Source organism: Miniopterus schreibersii, assembly GCF_964146895.1.
Source record: "Miniopterus schreibersii genome assembly, chromosome: 3".
Taxonomy (NCBI): domain Eukaryota; kingdom Metazoa; phylum Chordata; class Mammalia; order Chiroptera; family Miniopteridae; genus Miniopterus; species Miniopterus schreibersii.
In genome coordinates, this window is record NC_138103.1 from 13116753 (window position 1) to 13142327 (window position 25575).

The 25575-nt window shown below is 50.8% G+C and overlaps 2 protein-coding genes across 3 annotated transcripts in view; one reads left to right on the plus strand and one right to left on the minus strand.

The window, feature by feature from the left end:
• SEC14L5 (SEC14 like lipid binding 5) overlaps positions 1 to 12290 on the plus strand; it is a 47645-nt gene extending 35355 nt beyond the window's left edge. Inside the window, exon 16 of the mRNA XM_081133525.1 lies at positions 8551 to 12290. Within this exon, the coding sequence (XP_080989651.1) occupies positions 8551 to 8656 (106 nt within the window). The 3' untranslated portion in view covers positions 8657 to 12290. The remainder of the gene's footprint in view (positions 1 to 8550) is intronic.
• Positions 12291 to 16577: 4287 nt separating this feature from the next.
• NAGPA (N-acetylglucosamine-1-phosphodiester alpha-N-acetylglucosaminidase) lies at positions 16578 to 25503 on the minus strand. 2 transcript variants are annotated; one of them, XM_081132142.1, is made up of 11 exons: positions 25404 to 25503; positions 24826 to 25281; positions 23766 to 23905; positions 22753 to 22861; positions 21365 to 21493; positions 20679 to 20884; positions 20528 to 20575; positions 19384 to 19512; positions 19049 to 19180; positions 18900 to 18963; positions 16578 to 17589 (listed from the first exon to the last, which is right to left on the minus strand). In XM_081132142.1, the coding sequence occupies exons 1-11, from the start codon at positions 25484 to 25486 to the stop codon at positions 17379 to 17381; spliced, it is 1707 nt and encodes a 568-aa protein (XP_080988268.1). In that variant the 5' UTR covers positions 25487 to 25503; the 3' UTR covers positions 16578 to 17378. The 2 variants fall into 2 exon arrangements, with proteins under 2 accessions (XP_080988268.1, XP_080988269.1); XM_081132143.1 differs by having other exon boundaries at positions 16794 to 17508; positions 25404 to 25501.
• Between the last annotated feature and the right edge of the window lie 72 nt (positions 25504 to 25575).

Here is a 25575-nt window from a genome sequence, read left to right on the forward strand (position 1 = left end):
ATTCTAGAACAGTCTAGAATAGTGCCTCGCAGATAACTCTTCCCAAGAGATGCTTTCAGAGAGACAGGGAGTCCTGGTTGCGGTGTGACCTTAGAGGAGTCACTTCACCTCTCTCAGCCTCAGGACCACTGGAGCCCCAAGGTTGCAGATTGCCATGAGATAAAATGGTTGGAGGAAGCCTGCCCTTCACCTGGGCCTTCAGTGAGCACTCAATAGCAGAAGTAAAGTAGAGGGCGAGGAGGTGGAGCAGGCAGCTTCTTTAAGGCCTTGTGTTTTATATTTTAAAAATGAATGTGATTTTGCATTGTTTCATGAAGTACCTGTTAGTTTCTGTCTAAAAATAATGCTTTAGACTCGGGTCCAAGATGATGGCGTAGGAGGACGCTGAACTCGCTACCTCCCACAAACACATTGGAAAATCACCTACATTTAGAGCAATTCCTCCTGAGAGACAACTGAGGGCTGATTGAACAACTTCTACACAACAGAGAAGAAGAGAGATCATTTAGAGGTTTGGGAAACACGAGAGCTCCCTGGCATCTGGGGGAACTCTTTCAGATTCGAGGTGCTGGTGAGCACTATTGTTTACATGCCCCCTCCACCTAGCACTGGTGGGAGTTTTATCCAGGTGTTCTAGCCGACCTGCAAGGCAAGGGTGCTGCAGTGCTTTTCTGGCCACCCTGCTCTGGAGCTCCTTCCAGGAGCACCAACAGGGTGCTGTGGCACACGTACACAACCAGGTCTACATGGCATTGCCACACACACAGCAGCCACCCTGCCTGGAGCCAGCTCAGGCAGGACCAACAGGATGTTGTGGTGTGCATGCACTGGGCTGCACAGCCTAGACCCCACTCCGGGCACAGGCAACTGGAACAACCATGCACCACCATGCACACATGTGTGCACTGGGTGCCCCATCTGTGGAGCTTGCTCTAGTAGTTCCCACAGGGCGCTTGGGTGCCCAGCCTGGGCCCTGCTCCTGCCATTGACAACTGAAACAGCAGAGTGCCACCCTCTCTGGCGCTTGCTCTGGTGGGACCAACAGGGCACAGCAGCACATGCATGGGGCTGCCCCACTTGGACCCCATTCCAGCTGCAGATAGCCAGACCAACAGGAAGGCACCACACATGCAGGAGCAAAACAGGCCATCCTGCCCAACCTGCTCCTCCCAGTTAGTCAGCTAGCACTACAGGCACCGCATACACCTGCCCCAACTCTAACCCACCCGGTACACAGCCTACACAGAGGTCACTTATATACAAGGTCACTTTTTCAAGATTGGGAGAGACTGCTATCTCATCTAATTCATAGGAACAAACACAAAAATTCAAACAAAACGAGAAAATAGAGGAATATGTCACAAATGAAAGAACAAGGAAAAAAAAAACACAGAAAAAAACATAATCAAGCAGAGATAAGTAATTTGCCTGATAATTCAAAGAAATGGTCATAAAGATGCTCCCCAAACTGGAGAGTAGAATAGAGGAACTCAGAGAGAAGTTCAACAAAGAGATAGAAAATATAATAAAGAACCAATCAGAGCTGAAGAATACAATAACTGAAATTTAAAATCCATTGGAATGAATCAGCAGCAGATTAGATAATACGGAAAAATGATCTAGTGACCTAGAAGATAGAATAGAAATAACCCAATCAGAATGGCAAAAAGAAAAAGAATAAGAGAAATGAAAATGATGTGAGGACCTCTGGGACAACATCCAACACATTAAAATTCACATTATAGGGAATCCCAGTAGGACGAGAGAGAGCAGGAAAGGGGCAGAAAGTTTATTTGAGGAAATAATGGCTGAAAACTTTCCTAATCTGGGGAAGGAAGCAGACATCTAGGTCCAGGAAGCACAGAGAATTCCAAACAAGATGAACTCAAGGATGCCCACACCAAAGACATATTGTAATTAAAATGGCAAAAGTTAAAAGACAATCTTTTTTAAAATTTTTAAATTAATTTATTTATAAATATATCTTTATTGATTTCAGAGAGGAAAGGAGAGGGAGAGAGAGAGATAGAAACATCAATGATGAGAGTCATTGATTGGCTGCCTCCTGCACTCTCCCGACTGGGGATTGAGCCCGCAACCCGGGCATGTGCCCTGACCGGGAATTGAACCCCGATCACCTGGATCCTAGGTCGACGCTCATCTGCTGAGCTACGCCTGGCCAGGCTAAAAGCCAATCTTGAAGGCAGAGAGAGATAAACAAGTATTCACATAAAAGGGAAACCCCACAAAGCCATCAGCTGATTTCTCTGCAGAAACTTTACAGGCAAAAAGGAAGTGGCAGCACATATCTAAAATGCAGAAATAAAGAAACCTACCACTTAGAATACTCTAGCTGGCAAGGTTATCATTCAGAATTAAGAAGAGATAGAGTTTCCAAGACAAAAACTAAAGGAGTTCATCTCCACTAAACCGTCTTTACAAGAAATGTTTAAATGTCTTTTTTCAGCAGAAAAGGCCATTACCAGACATAAGAAAATACATGAAAGAAAAAAAATCTCACAGGTAATAGCAGATTTATAATAAACAAAGCAAATCAGCCACTTAAAAAGTTAGTACGAATGTTAAAAGAAAAAAGTAGCAAAATTAACTATAACTACAATGAATGGTTGGAAACACACAAAACAAAATGATCTCAAATCTGATGTCAAAAACAAAGTGTAAAGCAAGGAGTAAAAATGTATTTACAGCCTGATATAGGTGGATATATATGAACCTCATGGAAACCACAAACCAAAAACCTATTAAAAATACACAAAAAATTAAGAGAAATTAAACAAAACACTAAAGAAAACCAGCCAACCAAAAGGTAAGAAATCAAGAGAAGAAGACAGGAACAAAGAATAACTACAAAAACAACCAAAAAACAATGAACAAAATGGCAACAAATATGTATCCATCAATAATTACTTGGGTTGCGGGTGCGATCCCCAGCTGGGGCACATGTGGAAGGCAACCAATCGATGTTTTGATGTTTCGGTGTTTCTCTTTCACATCGATGTTTCTCTCTCTTCTCTCTCGCTCTCTTTCCTCTCTGTCTCTCTCTCTCTTTAACCATGTCCTCGGGTGTGGGTTAAAAACAAACAAACAAAACAAAACAGGGCCCATCTGTATGCTGCCTACAAGTGACTCACTTCTGATCAAAAGACACACAAACCAAAAGTGAAGGGATAGAAAAAGACATTACATAAATGAAAAGAAAACTGGGGTAGTAATGCTCATATCAGATAAAATAGACTTAAAAACTAAGACTAAAAAGAGACAAAGAAGGACATTGCGTAACTATAAAGGGGTCAATCAAAGGAGAGGCTATAACAATCGTAAGTATTTACTCCTCCAGCATATAAAGCAAACATTAACAGACATAAAGGGAGAAATTTGCAGTAATACAATAATAGTAGGGGGCTTTAATACCCCGCATACATCAATAGATAATTCATGCAGAAAATCAATAAGGAAACAATGGCCTTAAACATCACATTAGACCAGGTTGACTTAATCATTATAGAACATTTTATCCAAAAACACTCCAGAAAACACATTCTTTTCAAGTGCAAATGGAACATTCTGCACGACTGATCATATATTAGGCCACAGAATAAGTCTCAATAAATTCAGGAAGATTAAAATCATATTAAGCATCTTTTCTGACCACAATGGTATGAAAACTAGAACTTAACTACAAGAAGAAAACTGGAAAAAACACAAACATGTGGAGATGACACAACATGCTACTGAACAACCAATGGGTTGAAGAGGAAGTAGAACAGGAAATAAAAAAAGTACCTAGACACAAATGAGATTGAAGCCCCAGCTTTCCAAAACCTATGGCATGCATCACAAGTAGTTCTAAGAGAGAAGTTCATAGCTATACAGGCCTATATAAAAAAAAACAAAACAAGAAAAACCCCAAGTAAGTAGACTAACTTTGCACCCAAGGGAACTAGAAAAAGAACAAACAAAACCCAAAGTAAGTAGAAGGAAGGATGTAATAAGGATCAGAGTAGAAATAAAGTAGAGACAAAAATTAAAAAATAATGGGTAAGATCAAAGAAAATAAGAGCTGTTTCTTTGAAGATATATACAAAATTGACAAAACTTTAACCAGATTCATCAAGAAAAAGAGACAGAGTGCCCAAATAAATAAAATCAGAAAGGAAAGAGGAGAAGTTACTACCAACCCCACAGAAATACAAAGGATCATTCAGGAGGAAAAACGAGATGGCGGCGTAGGTCACAGCTGCACCCGCCGCCCCCGCAACCACATCAAAATTACAACTAAAACAAGAACCACCATCACTCAGAGCCTCCTGAAATCTGGCTGAACAGAAGCCCTACAACCAGGGAGCTGAAGAAGCACCGAGAGGGTAGGAGGGGCGGAGACGCGGGCGGATCGGGGCTGAATTGGAGACGCGGCCGCGGGTTAAACGGGGGAGGGACATCTCGGCGGGGGAGGTTTCCCGGAGGAGGGAGGGGTCCCAGCCCCACAGCAGGCCCCCAGTCCAGGGCTCCAGGGCCTGGAAGAGACGTCCCCACAACTTCGGGCTGTGAAACCAGCGGGGACTGTGGCTGAGGGTCGCGGAGGCTGCGGGAGCCCCAGCAGCTCCTCCTAAAGGGCCCGCGCACGGACTCACTCGGACGCTCCCTCTGAGCCCAGCGCCGGGCAGCAGCCTGAAAGGACCTGGGACACTCGGGGAGGAACTAACCTGCCTGAGATCCGGGCGAGAGGTGGAGGGGCGGCTTCCTCCCAGGCAGAAGGGCTGGCAGAGGCCGTTGCTCCTTTGGCAAATCCTCCCGCACACACCCGGCAGTCAGGCGCCATGTTTGAATCGCCAGCACCTGACGCACACTTTCGGCCCCGCCCCGTGATTCCCGGAGGCCCCGCCCCTCCCCACCTGCAGCTCATCCAGGCCATTTCCAGGGGCTTTTCTGTGCAAGTGGCCTCTGGAGCCTCATGCTTAGGACTTTCCTAAAATCTCTCAACCAAGCAGCAGCGTGCCCCATACGGCTTGATAAGCGGCCCCAGGCCTGGCACTAGTGGCAGCTGCACTGGCTCATAGCTTGGCCTCTCCTGGGCTCCTCCAAGCCCAGCACAAGTAGCAGCCAACTACAGTTTGCTGTGTAGCTCATGCTGGGTGGCCCTGGGCAAGGCACTGGCACAGGCTGACTTTGCACCTCCCGGGAGGCCCCAGAGACAGTGCACCTGGTGGTCAGACTCGACCCCGCTGGATTACAACCCTACCACATCCAAGAGTGACACTCAAGGGGAGCATCTGGTGAACACCAAAGCTCCACTGAAGTAAATCCTGCTCCATAGGGGTGTTCCAAGAACAGCAGCTCTTTGGCTGTAGTTGCAGCTGGTCCTCACAGCTGATTGGCCTGGGGGTCAGTTCCTCCCAGGGACGCCAGCAGCAACCAAGGCTCAACTACAACAGGACAGTGCACACAGTCCACACAGGGGAGCACCTAGAAGGCCCAGCTCAGGTGGCTGGGGAGGCTGAGCCACTGGACCCTACAGGACACCTACTACACAAAGCCACTCTACAAATTCCAGGACACATAGCAGCTCTACCTAATACCTAGAAACAAACACCTGGAAGCAGCCAAAATGTGGAGGCAAAGAAACATGTCACAAAGTAAAGAACAGAAGAAATCTCTAGAAGAGGAACTAAATGAAATAGATCCAAGCAAGCTAACAGATACAGAGTTCAGAATTTTGTTTATAAGGATGTTTAAGCAAATGGTTAGGGAAATAACTGAGAAAATTGATAACATAATAAAGTACCAATTTGATATGAAGGCTACAGGAACTGAAATGAAGAATAATTTACAGGGAATCAACAGTAGAGTAGAGGACGCTGAGAATCAAATGAGCAATTTGGAACATGAGGAAACAAAAAACACCCAACCCGAAGAGCAAAAAGAAATAAGAATCCAGAAATATGAAAATAGTATAAGGAGCCTCTGGGACAACTTCAAGAGGCCCAACATTTGTATTATTGGGGTGCCAGAAGAGGCAGAAAGAGACCAAGGAATTAAAAACCTATTTGAAAAAATAATTACAGAAAACTTGCCCTACCTGGGGAAAGAAATCGACTTTCAAGTCCAGGAAGCACAGAGGGTCCCAAAGAAGAGGAACCCAAAGAGGCCCACAGCAATACCCATCATAATTAAAATGCCAAAGGTTAAAGACAAAGAGAGAATCTTAAAAGCACCAAGAGAAAAGCAATTAGTTACCTACAAGGGAGCACCCATACGACTGTCAGCTGATTTCTCAACAGAAACCTTGCAGGCCAGAAGGGAGTGGCAAGAAATATTCAAAGTGATGAAAAACATGGAACTACAACCAAGACTGCTCTATCCAGCAAAGCTATCATTTAGAATTGAAGGTCAAATAAAGAGCTTCACAGATAAGGAAAAGCTAAAGGAGTTCATCACCACCAGACCAGCACTACAGGAAAAGTTGAGGGGTCGTCTTTAAGAAGAAGCTAATGAACAAAAGAATCTGATGAACTAAATAGATCCAGAGACATTGACACATGCAACAGACGATCATATTTCAGAGGAAAGAGGGAAGGGGGGTGGAGGGTGAGAAGAGATTAACCAAAGAAGTTATATGCATATAAGCATAACCCATGGACACAGTTAATAACGGGGCGAAGGCCTGGGGAGGGGGTGGGAGCGCAGTGGAGAGGGTCAGTTGCGGGGGAAAATGGTATACCTGTAATACTCTCAACAATAAAGATAAATTTAAAAAGTAAAAAAAAAAAAAATTAAAAAAAAAAAAGAATCAAGCAATAAATGCATGAATGAGTGGATCAAAAAAAAAAAAAGTATCATTCAAGGATATTACAAACAATTAAATGCCAACAAATTGGACAGCTTAAAAGAAATGGATAAATTTCTAGAAACATACAACCTTTTAAGACTTAACCAGGAAGAAACAGAAAATCTGAATAGTCCAATTACTAGCAACAAAATTTTAGCAGTAATCAAAACAATTCTCAACAAACAAAAGTTCAGGACCAGATAGCTTTACAGGTGAATTGTATCAAACATTTAAAGAAGAAATAATTCCTATCCTTCTCAAACTGTTTCAAAAAAATTGAAGAGGAAGGAACACTTCCAAGCTCATTCTACAAGGACAGAATTACCTTGATTCCAAAACCAGACAAGGACACTACAAAGAGAGAGAGAGAGAGAGAGAGAGAGAATTACAGGAAAATATTCCTGATGAACATCGATGCACAAATTCTTAACAAAATATTAGCAACCCAAATTCAACAATACATTAAAAGGATCATATACCATGATCAAGTGAGATTTATCCCAGGGAATCAAGGATGGTTCAATATCCTCAAACCAATCAACCTGATATACCACATTAATAAAACCAAGGATAAAAATCATATGATCACCTCAATAGATGCAGAAAAGCATTTGTGAAAATTCAACATCTATTTATGATACAAACTTTTAACAAAGTGAGTATAGAAGGATTATACCCCAACATAATAAAGACTATATATGACAAACCCACAGCTAACCTCATATTCAATGGTGAAAAGCAGAAAGCCTTTCCTCTAATATCAGAGATAAGACAAGGATGCCCACTTTCACCACTTTTATTCAATATAGTATCGTAAGTCCTAGTCATAGCAATCAGACAAGACAGAGCAGGGGGCCTGGCACAGGGTGAGTGAGGTGAGAGGGAAGTGTCTGGGAGGTGATATTGGAGTTGAGATCTAGGTGGTGTGCCCACAAATCACCTGGAGGGCTTGTCAAAATGCAGCCCAAGAGTGTATGCTTGAACAATCTCCAGAAAACAGTGCTGCTGGTTCCTGGACCACACTTTGAATAGTCAGGCCCTAAAGCTGCACTGTCCAACCCAATTATTAGCCACAGGTAGCACTTTTAAACTTGGCTATTAGAGTGGAATGAAATTAAAAAAAAAAAAATCAGTTCCTCAGTCTCAATAGCCACATTTGAAGTGCCCAGTAGCCCCATGTGGCCAAAGGCTGCTGTGATGGGCAGAACAGATATGTATCCATCATCACAGAACACTCTGGATGGTTCTACTCTGAAGTTTGGAGTGGGAGTTAACTAGATAAAGTGGGCAGGAGAGAAAGGCTTCTGGCAGGAGGCACAGACATGCAAATATCCCAAGACAGGAGAGGTGGGTGTCAGAGGAGCTGAAAGGAGGTGAGAGGTGAGGCTGGAGATGGGGCTGGGGACTCCCTGGGAGTGGGATGCCCTCTGGGCTATGATGAGTCCCTGGTTCAGGGAAACTCCTGAATGGTTTGTGGCAGGTTGGGCTCTGCTTGGCCATAGGGGGTGCAGGGAAATGGGTGGATCTTCATTTCTCATCTTGGCCTCACTCGCTTTCCCTCTGCGCCTGGGGTGTTTACCAGCCTGTGGAAAGAGCCCTCGGGCCTCATTTGCAGCATCACCGGCTTTTCCTCTGTTGTGTGTGAGCCCCAGGGCTGTGTCTCCATCAGAATGCAATATTTATGATATGCCTTTCTTCCCTAGGGGCTCCATGTCCAGCCTGGAATCCTGCACCAGCCGTTTCTCCCACCTCAGCGCCACCACCTCCTCCTCCGGCCAGTCCCACAGCAGCTCCCTGGTCTCCAGATAGCCAGGCCTGAGCCCTGCAGGGCAGCCCACTCGCCTACCGTGTCCTCAAGTGTCTACAGCCAGAAGCCAGCTTGCTGCATCACCTGGGACCATGGGGGCCACAGCCCAGGTCTGGACGCTGCTGAAGTCAGGGTGTCTGGAGCTGACAGCAATGATCCAGCTCGTGGCCTGAGTGTGGTGGGACCCTCTAAGTCAGGACCATCTCCTTTGTGCTTGGTGTAAGGAAAAGCCAAGGAGTGGGTGGACCGCCTTCAGGTCTGCCTGGTCTGGCGGCTCAGGGATGTCAGGAGCTCAGCCCCCTTTACTCCCGCCTCTGCCTTCCCTGGGATAGCCTCCTTCTCAGGTGCCTTCTGCATTGCCACGAGACTCCTTCCCTCTTTCCTCCCAGCTCAGCTCCAGAAGAGAACTTCCTTCTCCCAAAGTTCCTCCAACCTCCCAGAATTGAGTCTGATCCGGCTGCCCAGGTCCCATGCTGGTCCCTGAACCAATCAAGGTTGCCAGGGAAATGAAGAACACTGGCCAGCAGGGTTCTGTGTCCAATCTGGACCAGTCACTGAGTGGGAAGGGGGTGGGTACAGTGATTGGCCAGCCTGGACCCCACGCTTATCCCTGGAGCCAACCACCTGGCCTAAAAAGCACAAGGGGCCTCTAGGAATAGTAGGCCCCCCCCCCAAGAAGAGGAGGAAAGAATATTGGACAAGCAGAAATGACAGGTGTTCACCACAGCATCTGATTCCATAGCAATGCCCTGTGTTCTAAGACCAGTACTGTGAGCAATTATATGAGTTACAGGCTTTGCACCCTGGACTTGAAGTCCATTTTCCTAGCACTTGGCTGGGAAAACCTCCCCCTGACCAGCCCTAACTTGAAGAGGGTGGGAAGGTGCAGGGCTACTGTTAAGTTTCAGGCTGTGATGAGATGGCTCCTCTGGAGGTTACTTTCTCTCCTGGGAGCTCTTTTATTATGAATTTTTTGGTTATAAGTTATGGAGACCCACATAAAAGGTAACCATTCACGGGCACAGGTAACTGGCCCAGAGTCCTGCATGGGAGAGTTTTGTATATCCTCGGGCCTGGGGACATTTCTCTTTTCCTTTCCTGGGCCTCCAAAAAGACAACAGGTCACCAAATGGCAGCCTATAGCCTGATCTGGCCTGCCTTTAGTGGTGTTTTTTTTTTTGCCTATAGAGTGATTTAAAAATTGGGGCATTTCACCCAGAAATCAGGATTTTTGGTTTCCCTTAGGCATTTGGGAATATTGGCAAAACAGGGCCACCATTGCCACGTAAAGGCAACAAGCACAGTTGTTACCCTGGAAGGGCTCCGCCAGTCCCCACCCCTCTCTCTAGACCCACCCCTAGCCCATGTCACTCACTTGCGTTGTCTGCCTGGGAGAGACCTCATTGAAATGACTTGGCAGGCAGCCTGGGCTCCAGCCCGGGTCCTAGAGGCTCAGCGTTACTGTTATCTCATAACCTTGCTTACCATTGGGGGTGGTCTCTGGCCAACGCCCAGAGTCACTGGGCCTTGCCCAAAGGGTGGGTTTATGACCGTGGGGATCGTTGCCTCCCTGCAGGCTTGGCACCATGGGGCAAGAAGAACAAGCTTACTCCCTACCGACCTCAGCCTCAATCCCCCAAACCTGGAGCAGGGGGAAGGAGACACTCTTCCTCCTGAATGGAGGGAGCCTTGTCCACCTCTGTAGTTTTCCGTTTGCTTCTCAGGTATAGGAACAAAATCTAAAACTGCATCCTGCATCAAGCTGTGTGTGTGCACTTGTGAGGGAGAGAGACAGGAAGGGAGACTAGAGACATCCTCAGACCAATTGCTCCTATGCGACCAGGCACTTATTGCAGAGAGCAATTTGTGATCCTATAAACTATCTTTAGGATGAATTTCTAGCTTGCCTCTAAAAACTACGTGTTATCCTGGAAGGATTTTGGGGTAAGCCGCCCTAGCAATCCCTGGGCACTTATTGTGTAGGACTAGCACCCAGTGAGGGAGGGAGAAGCCTTTCCTTGACTTGGGGTTAGAAGTGGCTTTTGAGAACTGGAATCTGGATCTGCTGACTCCAGAGACCAGGGTCTGCCATCAGCAGTCCAGCTTTTACATGTGGAGCAAGGGGCCCGAGGCCCACGCAGTTTCCCCCTCCAGGGCTCCCCCCTCTCCCTCTCGGCTTTACCCATGTCTCTGGGCTCTGCATCTCTTCGCACACCGGGCTCATCCTCTCCCCTACCTGGTGGAAGTGGCTGCCAGCACCCCCTAGCCTACAGCCACAGGGTTCACCATCCCTAAGGCTGAGAGAGGCACTCTCCATTTCAAAGCCCACAGAGGGCTCGGACTGGCCCTGCACAAGTTGCACGCTCACTCCTGTGGATGTCCGGGCCAAGGGGATGGGGTTCTGTGACTGGCATTCCCTCCAGAAGCGACAATGGTATGGGGGAGGACCAGTCACCCAAGACAAGGGGTGCTAGGCCAGAGAAGCAACAGATGGTCTGGTGTCTGCTACGGTTCTCCTGTGCTGAAGGTCTCTGGGGCCCACATTGGAACATCATCAATCAATATGCCATCTTCTTACCTTTGAGAGGCTTGGAATTAAAAATCCAAGAAAGGTCTGCCAAGCTGTTGGCTTCTGAATTTCCCTGGGTCCAGAGCTGGAAGCTCCTTGGCCTTTTTTTTTTTTTTTTTTTTTTAATTAAATATGCCTTTATTGATTTCAGAGAGAGGAAGGGAGGAGAGAGAGAGATAGAAACATCAATGGTGAGTCATTGATCGGCTGCCTCCTGCGCGCCCCCTGCTGGGGATCGAGCCCCCAGCCCCGGGCATGTGCCCTGACCGGGAATCGAACCGTGCCCTCCTGGATCATAGATTGATGCTCAACCTCTGAGCCACCCTGGCCGGGCTGGCATGGCTTTTTTCTCCAACTTGTCCATTAACCTGTTGTGGTCAGGACAGAAACAACCCTCTTGTAATAGGACCTGCCCAGACCCTGGGTCTTAAAATTCAGACAGGGTGGGGTTCAAATCTAGTTGTCACCTCCAGGAGGTGACTTAACCTCTCTGTGCCTCAGTTGCCTCATCTGTGAAATGGTGATAGCAGTGCCTACCTCATTCATTGGGTCATCGTGGGATGAAATAAAACAGGGCTGTGAAGTCCACAGCCCAGCACCCAGGTCACAGAAAAGTCAGCGGTTATTCTGGTTATTTAATGTTTCTCATCCAAAGATTGCAGACTCCTTCCTGAGGATGCCCGTCACTGTTTTTCATGGGACAGAAGGCTCAGTGCTGGGTATATCAGGGGGAAAAGTAGGTGTCAGGATATTGCTTCCCTCTGACTTACCCTTTCAGAAACTGCTTGCGTTTTGGGGGCAAATCCATTCACCCGGAACAGCACCATTTGGAGTGGCGATGGTGTGTTCCTCAACCAGCTAGAGACTGTTCTCTCCACAGGTTGACATAAGGGGAGTGTGAGACTTTTCCCCTACCCTTCACTCCCTGGGTTTCCCCACTGTAACACCAATTGTTCAATGAGAATAGTGTAATTCTTTTCCAAACAGTCTGTTTTGGCCAGTAAAACATGGGGTTTCTGTGGGCCTGATATTTGCTCCACCAGAAGCATTAAATGTTTTAGATTTGGACATACGTCTACTGTCTACTTCCTAAAACCCTGGAGGTTCTCCTCGGCTTGTTCAAGAATTACCCAGCTGTTGTTTCTAAGACTCTGGAGCCTTCTCAACACAGTTTGCATCACCCTCAGGGTATGCAAACTGGTCCCTGGTGGGGGGGGCACTTTTAAAAAAAATCCTCACCTGAGGACATTTTCTCCATTGATTTCTAGGAAGAGTGGAAGGGAGGGGGCGGGGGGGAGAGAAACATCGATGTGAGAGACACATCGATTGGTTGCCTCTTGCATGCGCCCCGACAGGGACAGGGAACCTGCAACTGAGGTGTGTGCCCTTGACCGGGAATCAAACCCGAGACTCTTTGGTCCTTTGGCCGACGCTTCAACCACTGAGTCAAAACAGCCAGAGAGGACACATTTTTAATATATAAAGCACAGATGTGTTAGTTTCCTGGGGATGCTGTAACAAATTGCCACAAACTAGGCGGCATAAAAGCAACAGAAATTGATTCTCTCCCAGTTTTGGAGGCCAGGAGTCTGAAATCACTGTCAACAGGCTCTAGGGGAGGATCCTGCTTGCCTCGTCCAGCTTCTAGTGGCTCCTGCCGTTCCTGGGCAGGTGGCCACAGCATTCCTACCTCTGCCTCCATCCCCATGCCCTCTCCCCTGTTTCCTGTCTTGTTAGGACACTACCCTAATCCAGTGTGACCTCATCTGGATCCTTAACTAATTACATCTGCAAAGACCCTGGTTCCAAATAAGGCCACATTAGGAGGCTCTGGGAGGGTGTGAATTTGAGGGGACATATTCAAGTTACTGCATACGCGTGCAGCACATAAACATCTATGTGGCATTTATCCAGGGTATTAAATGCAGATCCCTGGGGCCCACTCAGTGCTGCCGACTTGGAATCTTGGGGGTAGGTTCCTGAATTCTACTTGCCAGGTATCCCTGAAGGTGAGGGTCCTGATGTCCATCTTCCTGGGCCACTCTGCCCTGTCCCCTGGAGTTTTACCCAAGTCCCAGCGTTGCATCTGAGGACAGCCACAGTCCTGACGTCAGGAAGGGGAGGGCCTTTTCCAGGGCAACACCTGTCCTTCCCAGGAGCTCCCTTGGGCTCAGCTCAGCAGGGGTGCTGGCTGCCACACCATGCAATCCTGAAAAGGCTCCCTTGTTTTGAATCAGGAGGCCAAGGACCGTCACTTGGGGAGCAGAGGAGGTGGGGCTCCTTAGTGGGACAGTGTTAGGGCCACCTGTCCACACCAGCTTCTGTTACCCAGCCCTGCCCAATACATCTAATTGAGGGAGAGGAGCAGCCCTGCCTGCCTCGGTACAGTGCACTCACTCATTCCCTGTGGCCTTTCCCTGGGTTTCGCTGGGCTGAATGAGGGCTCTCAAAGGAACAGCCAACTGACTCAGCGATATGATGTGTTGAGAAAGATAGAGCTCCCTGGGGCAGGTGACGGGTCACTGCTGATGTCTCCACAGAATCACTTCCCCAGAAGCCCCTGGGATTTGAGTCTGGAGAGAACAGAGCATGCCAGGGCTCCCTGGGGTCCAGAGACTGCCTCTGGGACCAGATCTTCCTCCGAGGCCAGGGCTTGCATCAAAGGCAGACCTCTGGGGTCTCTGTGGAGGGTCTCAGGGCACTGGTGTGGGGGTTTGGGCAGGGCCGGAAAGGAGCCGGAAAGGGCAGGAAGGAAAGGCGCTGGGTAACCCTCAGGGACATCAGAGGCAGCTGTGGCTTTCAAACTTCTCCCCAGCCCACTTCCCTCCCTTCCCTTTGTGCCCCCCCCCAGGGTACTTCTGAGGAATGGGGGTCCCCAGAAAGCACAATCTGAAACCTCTGGCTTAAGAGTTTTCTGGAGCCAAGGTTTTTCTGAGACAGATCTCTCTGAGAATCTGTTGAAAGCTGTGGCATCATGCTTGACTTCTGCTTCCATTGCCCACACATTGGCTCTGGAATTGGACCTTTTTTCCTGGAGTCTTTCCCGATGCTAACATTTTATAAAGAGAACCCAGCAGCTGAGCTCTGTGTCACCAGGTAACTGTCCAGCACACTGAACTCCCAGGGTTCCAAATCAGGCATCTGGACTTCCGATCCACACGCCATTACTATCACCAGGCGGGGAGGGGATCCTTGCACTGCCTTAACCAGACCATGTTAATCCCCAGCCCGCAATCCGGAAGCTTCATGACTAGCTCTTTGTATGTCTGTATCACGCGTGTCCCCATACCACCAAAGGCAGGTATTGGAATCTCAGGCATTTTTCTGCTTCCTGCTCCATGACCCATCTAAGCTCCACAAATGCCTGAGTCCAAAATGTGCCTCTCCTGGAACGGCACTATGAGTGCCAGACTCTTTGGGTCGCCGGAGACCCCAAAATCTAACACAATCTGCCTCAAACAAAAATAAGGATTTATTGGTCCACTTAATTGGGAACTCCAAGAATGACACTGGCTTCAAGTATAGCTGGATCTAGGGGCTCAAATGAGGGGTTCAGCTCTCCATGTTGGTTTTCCTTCCCTCCTCCATGTGGCCACACCCTGGAAGCTGGATAATCCCAGTGGAGAGTTTCTTTCCCCTCGTTCCAGCCGATGTTCCAGGGTGAGCTTTGACTGGCCAACTGGGACATATACCTGTCTCTGAACCATTCACTGATGCCACCTGGACTTGCAGGGAAGGGATGGTGTCAGCCAAACCACGGGCTGGGGAATGGGGAAGAGGTACTGCTCCAAAGTAATATGAAGGTGGCTTGTGGTTTCTGCTCTTGAGCCCTGCCCACCTTCCCTAGACACTCACTACCACAAAGGGCATCTGGATGCATGAAACTTCAATTTTCTCTCCAATGGCTACCTCGAGCGTACTTGGCCCCTGTGCAGAGCAGGCTGGAAGTGCGAGTTAGCCCCCAGGAGCAGCCCTCAGCCCATGCCAAATGAGTACAGGCTGGTAAACATGCAGGCTACCCCTCCCCCGCCTATGGGTGGCACCGGCGTGCTCTACTCTCCTGGGGACCCCAGCGAGGTGAGACTGGCTGCCCGCAGTGGGGAGCTGCTCCCTAATGTACCATGCACAGGCTGCCTTCCCTTCTCGCCTCACTTCCCTGCTTCCCACCCAGGGATTCCTGGGGCACCTCCCAAATATACTACTTGCCCTCACACCCTTGTCTCAGGTTCTGCTGCTAGGAGGACCCAACCTCAGACAGGGCAGTTACTAAAAGAGGCACTGGATGTCGGGCAAAGATAGTAGATACCCCCATGACAATGAAAAAAAAAATCCTTGGGGCCACAGGGAAGGCGTGAAACAGAACTACTTCCTCAGCTGTGGCTCTCCCAGCCCAGCCCAAGAAATCGCTGACCCCAGCCCAGATCAACAGAATCACCCAGTTGACCCTAGAATAATGAGAAAGTTATTTTTTCACAATAAGCAATAACTGGTTGTTGTTTTAAGCCAAGTTTTGGACTGGTTTCTTAGGAGGCACGGGCTACTATGGTTATGACATGTCTTAGTCTGCCTGGGCTGCTGATAAATACCTTAGACTGGGTGGCTTATAAACAGACATTATTTCTCAAGGTCAAGGTGCTGGCGCATTGGGTTCCTGGGGAGGGCCTGGCTTGTAGACGCTGCCATCTCACTGTGTGAGCATGTGGGGAGGGTGCTCTGGTCTCTTCCTCTTGTCATGAGTGCCAACCCCATCAGGAGGGCACCACCCTCACAACCTCACCTAACTTTAAACCAAAGGCCCACCTCCTAATACCAACACATTGGAGGTTAGGGCTTCAACATGAGTTTGGGGCGCACACAAGCTTGCAGTTCATCATATGCATGGGTCTGTTTGAAGAACTCCTGAAAGCTGTGGCACTTCCCCCATCTCCCCTCCCCAAATAGCTGCTAAGCACACAGTGTGATACATATTCATGGAGCAGGGGGGCTTCCTGAAGACGCTTCATGGCCACAAGTTACAAACTGGTACTCAGAAACTGGGAGGTCACAGGTGAGGGGAGCAGGCTGCTGGGCTTCAATGGAGAGGGCCAGGCTGGGGCTGTAAACTCTCAGCTCTGGCAAGCCGTGGCCTTGTGAGGGCATCAGCTGGGCTGCTACCTCTTTCTTTTAAAGAGAAACCAGAAACACCTTGGCTCCCCTCCGAGTTCTCCTCTGGAGTTCTTAATCTCTTTTAGACTCTGGTACCTAATTTAAATTCTATTAAAATACAGTGTGCACTGAACCTTTTCCGTTCAAAGTGTGGTCAGGGGCAGCCTTGGCACCACCTGGGAGCTTATTAGACTTAGAAACTCTCAGCCCCAGGCCAGAATCTGCATTTTAATAAGATCTCCAGGCGACTGATGTACACATTAAAGTGAGAAGCCCTGAATTAGAGGAATACATGAGGGAGCCAGAGGTGCTTTGGCTGCCTGATGGGGACTCCTGACTCGGGTAAAGCAGCCCCACCTGTTAAGACCCAAGGGTGCGCTGAAGTTCATGATTCAAAATTCAGCTACTGCCTAGGGGCTCCTTTAATTATATCAATTTATTCAAGTATTATAAAAACCCTCTCGGTGGCAAGAGACAAAATAGAAAGCCTGTAAACATGATTTCATCCCCTGTCCCTTCCAAGGAGTTTCCTGATAGGAAATTGAATTCTAGTTGGCAAATGCAGTGATGAGGTCTATAGAAAAGGGTCCCGTGACGTGGCCATTGTCTCTTTAATCTGCCCCAGTCCAATGGGGCTGGCTGGACCCTGCCACTTGGTCACGATGCGGTCACGTGAGTTCCATTCGCTAGTGGCCCCTGCCCCAGGAGGCCAGAGGCTCTTTGGCAGAGGCCCCTGGGGGACGGGCCCCACGGGCAGCAGACACAGGCAGGTGGGGAGAAGGCAGTCTCTCTTCGAGAACACTGTATTGCTCAGGCTGCTTGAGTCACAGCAGACATCCAGGTGACGGCCGAGGGCCAGGTGAGGGGCTGAGGCACAGGTGCTGTCGGAAGCTTGGCTTGGTGCTGGGGCTGAGACACCCAGAGTCAGTGGCCTTGGACTTTCCCCTGCAGAAGCCAGAACCTGACAAAACAAAGTCTCCAAAACAGGCCACGGTGGGCAGCTGGAGGTTTCAGTCCTTGAAGGAGTTGCCAGCATCACCTGGCTGCTCCTTCTCGGCCACTGAGAGCTCCCCATTCATCTCCTGCAGGGGGTGGTACACATAAGACCCATCCAGGTGCCGGCTCCACCTGGCTCTGGAACTGAGGAGCAAGGACACGTTTGCCACCATGCTGATCAGCAGAAGGAAAACCAGGGCCAGGGTGAGGGCCAGCCAGGTGGTCCTGCGGACAGGAGAGAAATCCTGAAGGGGGACTGCTGGGCAAACTCAGGGCTTCAGGAGTATTGGAGGGATGTCCCTCCCTCTCACTTCGCTCCTCCACCCACAACATGGACATAGGGTGGGGCCTCTGGGGACTACACAGGGACCGTCAAGGAGCAATGGGCCTTGTGGGGCTCAGGCACACTCCAGACACATGTTTGGGGAACAGTGGGGACAGCTGATACATGGATGCAGCTGGTGCTGCCACACCTGATATTTCAAGATAAACTATAAAAAAAAAAGTTTTACATGAATATTACTGGTTTTCAGATGTTGTTAATAAATCTTTTACAACAGTTAAATTGGGAATACCAACTCAAATGACCTAACCCAGCCCCGGGCAGCATCAGTCTGCTTCCAATGCTTCACGGGATGTTTGCTGACAACAGAGGCTGGACTCTGCTCCAGGGTCCTCAGAGCAGACAGCAAGTAGCTGTCAATGGGTTCCAGGTTTGGGTGGGGAAGGGGGGTCCTCAAAGTCTCACACCTGAGGAGACTGAGCTTAAGGCCAGGGGCTGGATTCCTGGGAGCTCCTGTCCCTGCTCTGGTGCATTTCAAAAGCCCATTTTCAGTATTCTCCAGGCCTCACCCCACTCAGACTCACTGGGTCAGGATCCCCAAGAGGGACCTGGCATCTGCATTACTGACGAGCTCCCAGGGGTTGCCTCTGGAACAATGCTGGGGAGCTCTTCATTCATACCCACACCTGGTTTCCACCTCCAGAGGGGGCGGGGTGTGTGGGGGGTCAGGCCTGGCACCCAGGCCTGGGCCAGGGGAGGTGAGAACCACAAGCAGCAAGGTTCTCATAGCAGGTCCCCGGACCATCAGTGCGGGCATCATCGGGAATGCGGATGCACCGGCTCCTCCCCAGCGGCAGAAACGCCGGGGGTGGAGCCCAGCACTCTCTTGATACACTCTCCTCCCTGAGGTTAGGCTTGAAAATAAAGCCTCAACACAAGGCCTGAGTGCACACAGGTGCCTGAGGAGTAATGCAAGTACCTTGGGGCTTCTGGACCTGGAGCTGAGAACAAGTTGTGAGTTGCCACGCCTGAGGACAGTAAGCCCATGCCCAGCCCCCTCGACTCCCCCTGTGTGGTGACCAAGGTCCTTCTCACCATATCCTTTTGAGCATCAACTGTGACTCTCCCTGTGCTCACAGGGACATTGGAGAAATGTCACCTGGGTGCCCAGCTGCCACCTGCTAGCCTTCCCAGTCCCTCGATGGCAGAGGGAGGGGGTCTCCTCTGCCCCAGGTCCCACCAAAGCACCTACCCAGTGAGAAGGGAGAATTCTCTTGTCTGCAGGATGACCTGGGATGGCTGGAGACACTGCTTCACTGTAAAAAATCAAGGTGAAGTTGAGGGTCTGGGAGGGTTTGGGTCTGCCCTCTCCTGCCCCCAGGGGACTTGTGGGGGGCATACCTTGGGAGAAAATGCTGCTCAGGGTGGATGCCTGGGTGAGGTTGCAGCTGCCAGTCTGGGGGTCACAGGGACACTGGTGCTCACACTCACAAGGCTTCTGGCAGCCTGGCCCATGCCAGCCGAGGGGACACTCTGCAGTGAAGAGGCAGGAAGATAGAAATGGAGGTGCCAGTGGCAGGGCCTCTCTCTGAACTGACAGGATAGGCCCCAGGTGTGCAGAGCCTAGCTTAAGGAGAGTTGCACCCCCTCCCCCCCACACATACACTCCCCAGCCAGACCTGAGGTGCCCTGGGTGGTGTTCCCTCTTGGCTGACTCAGGGGCCCATCCAGCTTACCCTGAACACAGCTGTCTCCAGTGAAGCCAGGGGGACAGGTGCAGGTCCCCTGAACTGGGTCACAGGTAGCTCCATTCTGGCATTGGCATGTTTTGGCACAGTCCTCCCCAAAGGAGCCACTGCTGCAAGCTGGGATGGGGGAAGGGAGGTCTTTGCAAAATCTGGCCCTGTCCCTCCCAGGCTGGAGCCAACAGGGTTGCAAATGGACCACAGTCACCCCGAGTGGCCTTGGGGCTCACATATTCTCCCTGAAACTGTGCCCTCATGGAGCTTCAAGTCTAAGAGGGCAGGTGGCCAGCAAGCTAGAAAGCAAACGTCCAAGTATGGGGAGGACAAGCAAAGCAGGGACGTAACCTCTTAGCAGCAGCAAACCACTGAGGGGGTGGGTGGTGGCGAGGCCTCTGAGGACATGATGTTAGGCTGAGACTTAGAGAGGAGAAGCAGAGGGCAGAGCGAGCAGGGAGGGACTGGAGCACCCAGGGCCTGGCAGGTCACACTGAGTAGTTTGGGTTTTCACTAAGTGTGAAAGAAAACCACTGAAGGGTTTAAGCTGTGGATGTTTGTAGTGGGTTGAACTGAGTCTCCCCAAAAGACATGTCCTTAACTCCTAGAATCTGTAAACAGGAACTTATTTGGAAATAGGGTCTTTATAGATACACTTAAGTTTAAGGATCTTGAGATGAGATCATTTTAGATTTAGGGTGAGCCCTAAATTCAGTGACCTTGGTAAGATAACAGAGAGGGAGAGTAAACACACAGGGAGGCCATGTGAAGACGAGGGCAGAGACTGGAATGATGTGGCCATAAGCCAAGGAACGCTGGAAGCCACTAGGAGCTGAAAGAGGTAGGAAGGATCCTCCCCTAGACCTTCCAGAGGGAGAATGCCTCTGACAACACCTGGATTTTGCAGTTCTGGCCTCCAGAAGTGTGAGAATACATTTCTGTTGTTTTAAGCTGCCCAGTTTATAGAATTTGTTGCAGCAGTCCCAGGACACCAATGCAGTGATTTACATGTGAGGACAGAGCGACAGAGACAAAAGGCAAGCGATGTGCAGACCAAAAGGCGAGGATGAAGGCAGCTGCCACACTCACCCTCTCCCCACGTGCCCCGGGGTGGGGGAGGGGCTGGCCTAGTGGCTTTTACCTTCACTGCAGTTGGACCCTGTCCATCCAGCTTCGCAGCGGCAGCCAGCTGCCAAGACAAGACCAAGAAGGTCAGGTGAGGGTGCAGGCAGAGCTGGGCAGGGAGTGCTGGGAGCCCAGGTTAGAGCTGCCTCTCCACAGCGTCCACTCACTCTCTGTGCAGAGGCCATGCTGGCTGCAGTTGGAGGGGCCACAGTCCAGCTCGTCGCAGGCCGCACCCCGCCAGAAGTACCCTGTGCACTGGCAGTGCCCCTCCACACAGGTCCCATGGCCGTTGCAATCAGGTGGCTGGCAGTGGGGCTTGTGCACGCACACCACAGTGGACACACTTCGGGGACAGCGCCACATGTTGTCCTGGCTGCAAGGGGACACAGTTTGAAGAAAGGCTGTGGTGTTGACCATCACCAGCCAGTCCCCCCAAACCTCAACTGCAGCCTAGAAGTGCTGCCTTTCACCACTGTCCTATCTCCAGACTTTCATAGGTTCTTCTCAACCCCCACAGTCCCTTTCACCCCAGGGCCTTTGCACATGCTATTCTCTCTGCCCAGAAGGCTCTTCCACCCCTGCTGCCTACCCATCTCCTCCTCCTTTAGATGTCATTCATGCTTCACTATCCTCAGAGAGATTTTTCCTGACCAATCAACCCTCCTTCACCAGCTTAGGTAGTACTGGTACACTATATATGCTTCCTGTAAGCAGTGAGAGGCAGGGATCTCGGCTCTTCCTGCTCACTGCTGAATCCTCAGGACCTGACACATAGCAGGTACTCTGTATTTGTTGAATGACACAGAGACAGGCCTAGACTTAGACCTCAAGAAGGGGTCTCTGGTGTGTTTACCAGTGATCTGACGGGTAACTGGCCAAGGTCCCATTGAGCACGAAGGTTGCAGAGCCCCCTCCATCCAGGTTGATGGCATTGACCACATCCTGTTTCAGCAGGAACTCCGCCATCTCCCACAGGTTGATGCTGTAGCACAAGAGCAGCACTAGTGACAGTGCCTACCACCATTTCCTGTTTAATTCTTTTTACTTTCCATAGTGGATGGTATCATGTCCATGGTGGCAGTCAAATTTCTAAATGGCCCCCCAAAGATCCCCCATCCTAATCCCAGAAGCTGCGGATATAGAGATCACTCCCATGATTATGTTACGCTACATGGCACAGCTGCCCACAAATGGGGACCCTGTCCTGGATTATCTGGGTGGGCCCCATGGAATCACGAGAGCCCTTAAAAGCAGAAAACTTGCCCTGGCTGGGTGGCTCAGTTGATAGAGCATCATCCTGTACAACAACAGGAGAGTTCCGGTCAGGGCACATGCCTAGGTTGCAGGTTCAATCCCAGGTCGGGGCACGTGCCAGAGGCAGCCTATTGGTGTTCCACTCTCACACTGCTGTTTCTCTTTCTCTCCCTCTCCCTTCCTCTCTCTCTAAAAAACCAATAAAAATGTTTAGTAAATAAAATATAAATAAAAGCAGAGAACTTTCTCTGGCTAGTGGTGGAAAAGGAAGTGAGAGAGATTGGAAATCTGAGGGGATCAGAGGGATTTGACACATCTCTGCTGGCTTGAAGATGGGGAGGGTACACATCTGAGGAGGAACAGGGGTGGCCAAAGGAGCCACGGCCCAAGCTGTCAGCCAACAAGGACTCAAAGACCTCAGTCCTACAACTGCAAGGAACTGCATTCTGCCAACAACCTAAGTGAGCTGGGAAGAGGATTCTTTCCCTGAAGCTCCACAGAAGTGCTCTGCCTGGCCAACAGCTTGACTCTGTGGGATACCCTGAACACAGAGCCCAGTGAGCCCTCCGAACTCCTGACCTACAGAACTATGATGTAACAAATGGATGCTCATTTGCTACACAGCAATAGCACAATAACACACTCTCTTCACAGAGCATGAACATGTGGCTCAGAGGGGTTGAGTGACTTGTCTATGGCCAGAGAACTAGCAGACAGCTGAGCTGGGCCTGGAATTGAGGTCTTCTCCTCGCTAACTTTGTGATCATTTCCTTTTACCCCAACTGAGACTCAGGAGGGAGGTAGCCTAAACTGGGGAGACTGAGAGAAAGTGTGGAAGATGACAAGTTCTTAGAAGTGGGAAGGCAGGCAACAGATGGGTGTGAACATCCCCAGGAAACAGTTGGCAGTCAGAGGGCAGCCATTGGTGGGTGTAAGTTCCTCAAAGGACTCAGCCCAGGCCCAGAGGCTCTGGTTCCTGGCACTCACCCCCGCTGCTCCGTCTGCCCATCTACATGGAAGAGCACCAGCTGCCCCTTCCGGTCATGGCCCACAGCCGTCCTCGCCGATATCACATTCACAAATTTGCTGAAGGGACCTGAAAGAGAAGCACTGGCCCTTTGGGAGGCCTTCTAGACTCAGTCTGCCACTTCCTGCCAATCCATGCTATCCAGTGTTTCCCTGCCTCACCACTGCGCCATTACAGCCAGCCTCACACAGGAGTCAAAGGGCTCTTCTTAAATGTAAATCAAGTAATGTCGGCCTCCAGGTGAAAAGCCTCTTATGGCTTCCATTGTGCTTACAGCAATATCCAAACACTTTACCAAGGCCCAGCATGACCATCCTGGCCTGTTCTCCTACCATATCTCCCAGGGCTTCCCTCTCATCACCCTGCAGCCACTTTCTGTTCCCTCTGGCTGGGCTGTGCTTCTCCTCAGTTCTTCTCTGGTTTGTTCCTTCTGATCTAAGCCTCCTCCATGAGGCCATCCCTGACTGCTCAGTCTAAAACTGCCCATTTTCACATTATGGTCAGGGTGTCCCTTCCCTGCCCCAGCATTCCACATCCCAGTGGTTTTCAAACTTGAGCGTCCATCAAAATCACCCAATGAGGCTTGTTAAAACATGAGCTTGGGACTCACTCCCAGGGATTCTGATCTGTAGCTTTGAGGGAGGCCTGAAGTTCTGCATCTATAACAAGCTCCTGGGTGACACTGACACTGCTGGTCCACAAACATTTTAGCAGCACTCTTCCATTTCCTTGACCCTAGCCCCATTTCCATTTCCTTCCACCTACCCCTGTTCTCCCAACTTTATTTTTCTCTTAGCCCTTACCACTTCTTTTTAGCAAATTATGTATCTATTTTCTCTCTTATATATTGAGCAGGCATCTTATCTGCCTTAATCCCTGATCCCCAGTACCTACAATAGTACTTATTGAAATACTTCCCCTACAGCCCCTCTGGTCCTGGTTCTCAGGAGCACTGTTGCCACCCCCACCCCACCTGTCTCCTGTGTCTCATCGCACTCAGCCGCCTGGCTCTCATTGATGTAGATGCTTCCATTTCGAATCAGCCACACGACCCCACTCAGCAGCTGCACAAATGGATTCTCAGTGTCCAGCACCTCCTCTTCAGACAGGTACCTGGACACAGGGAAGGTGTGAAGTTCACTTACCAGCAGGGGCAGCTGTGGGTAGTGGGGCTCCTTCCCTTCCCCACCCTACCCCCAGTGGCCTAGATGCTTGATTTCTCCTCCTGCCTCAGGAACCTGCCTGGTCCTAATCCCAAAAGCAGCCTTATAAACAGTCTGTAAGTCCAGGCTATGTCACTGAATAGAAACATACTTCAATTTCCCAGGCTGTCATCCTGGCCAAACTACCACCTGATGTCTGTACAGCTCTTAACTGGCCTCCTTGCTTCTACAATAGCCCTCCAGACTAGTCTCCAGCCAGGGTTAGAGGCAAGCTTTTAAATAATCATCACACTCAGTTCTGTCATCCTCTTATACTCTGCTCCTTCCTTCATCCCTCACAGCACCAAGCCGCTATGCACCTCTGAGCCTTAGCGCTTGCTGCTCCTTCTGACTTCAATGCTCTTCCTCCAGTTCTGACCCTGGCTGATTTGTGAATAACATTTAGGCCTCAACTCAAAAGGTGTCACCTTCTCAAACAAGCCTTTCCGGATCACCCTCCCTAAAACCAACACTCTGGACAACCGGTTGACCGTGTTCATTGCTTCACTTCACATACACAATCTGAATTCATCTTAATGATCTCCCTGGCTTTTATCGACCCTCGTATCGGGAGAGGTCCGTGGAAGCGAAGGCTGTGTGTCTCGTTCACTGCTACGCACACTCGCAGCGCACAGCGCGCTGCCTGGCACGCTGCCTGGCACACAGCAGGGCTCGGCGAGAGCGGAGGACGCCTGCCCCCTGCAGGGAGGGTGTTACTCATCCCGTCCTCAGGTGAGGCGGCGCAGCCGGGTAGGCGAGTTGAACATGGCAGCTCAACACACATTTCAGGTCCTCTCCCGACGACAGTCCCGGGGCTCCCTGCCTCCTCACCCGGTGACCAGGGTCCCGTCGCGGCGGATCCCGAACTGCGCGTTCTGCAGCCCCCCGGCGTCGTTCACCAGCCGCCCGTCGCTCACCACGTTCCCCAGGCACTCGCCGGTGTCCATGCGGAAGAAGCCGCCGTTCTGGGCGACGCTGCAGCGGGCCGGCCGCGCCGTCTCCTCCACGGTGGCGCGGCGCCGGGCCGCGCAGCCGCCGGGCCCGCCGGGCTCCAGCACCGAGAAGGTGCGCAGCGGCTCGGCTGCCCGCGTCAGGTGGCCGGGCACGGCGCGGCCGGCGAAATGCGAAACGAAGGTGCGCACGGCCGGGCCGCGGGCGCCGGGGGTCGCGGGGGCGGGCGGCCAGCTCTCGTGCTCGCCGTGGCCCACGCGCATCCGGGCGCAGTCCCGGGGGGGGCGCGCGCGCGCGCGGGGGTAGGGCGGCAGCAGGTCGTCGTCCAGCGAGGCTCTGCGGGGGAGGGGCGGCCGTGAGCTTGGAGGGCTGTGGCCCGGGGTGGCGGGGCGGAGGGGGCACCCCTGAACCTGGCTCACCCCTCACCCCACGCCACGATCCCCGGGCGCTGTACTCACCCCCAACCGAAGCCGCCGGACGCCTCCCCGAGGAAGCTGAGCAGCGTCAGGAAGAGAAGCCAGGGACCCATGGAGGCCGCCATGTTGGACGCCGGCCTCCGGTCACGTGGGCTCGACCCACGTTACTCACGACCTGCGGAGGCGGCCGCCGGCGCTCACGGAGTCGGTGCCC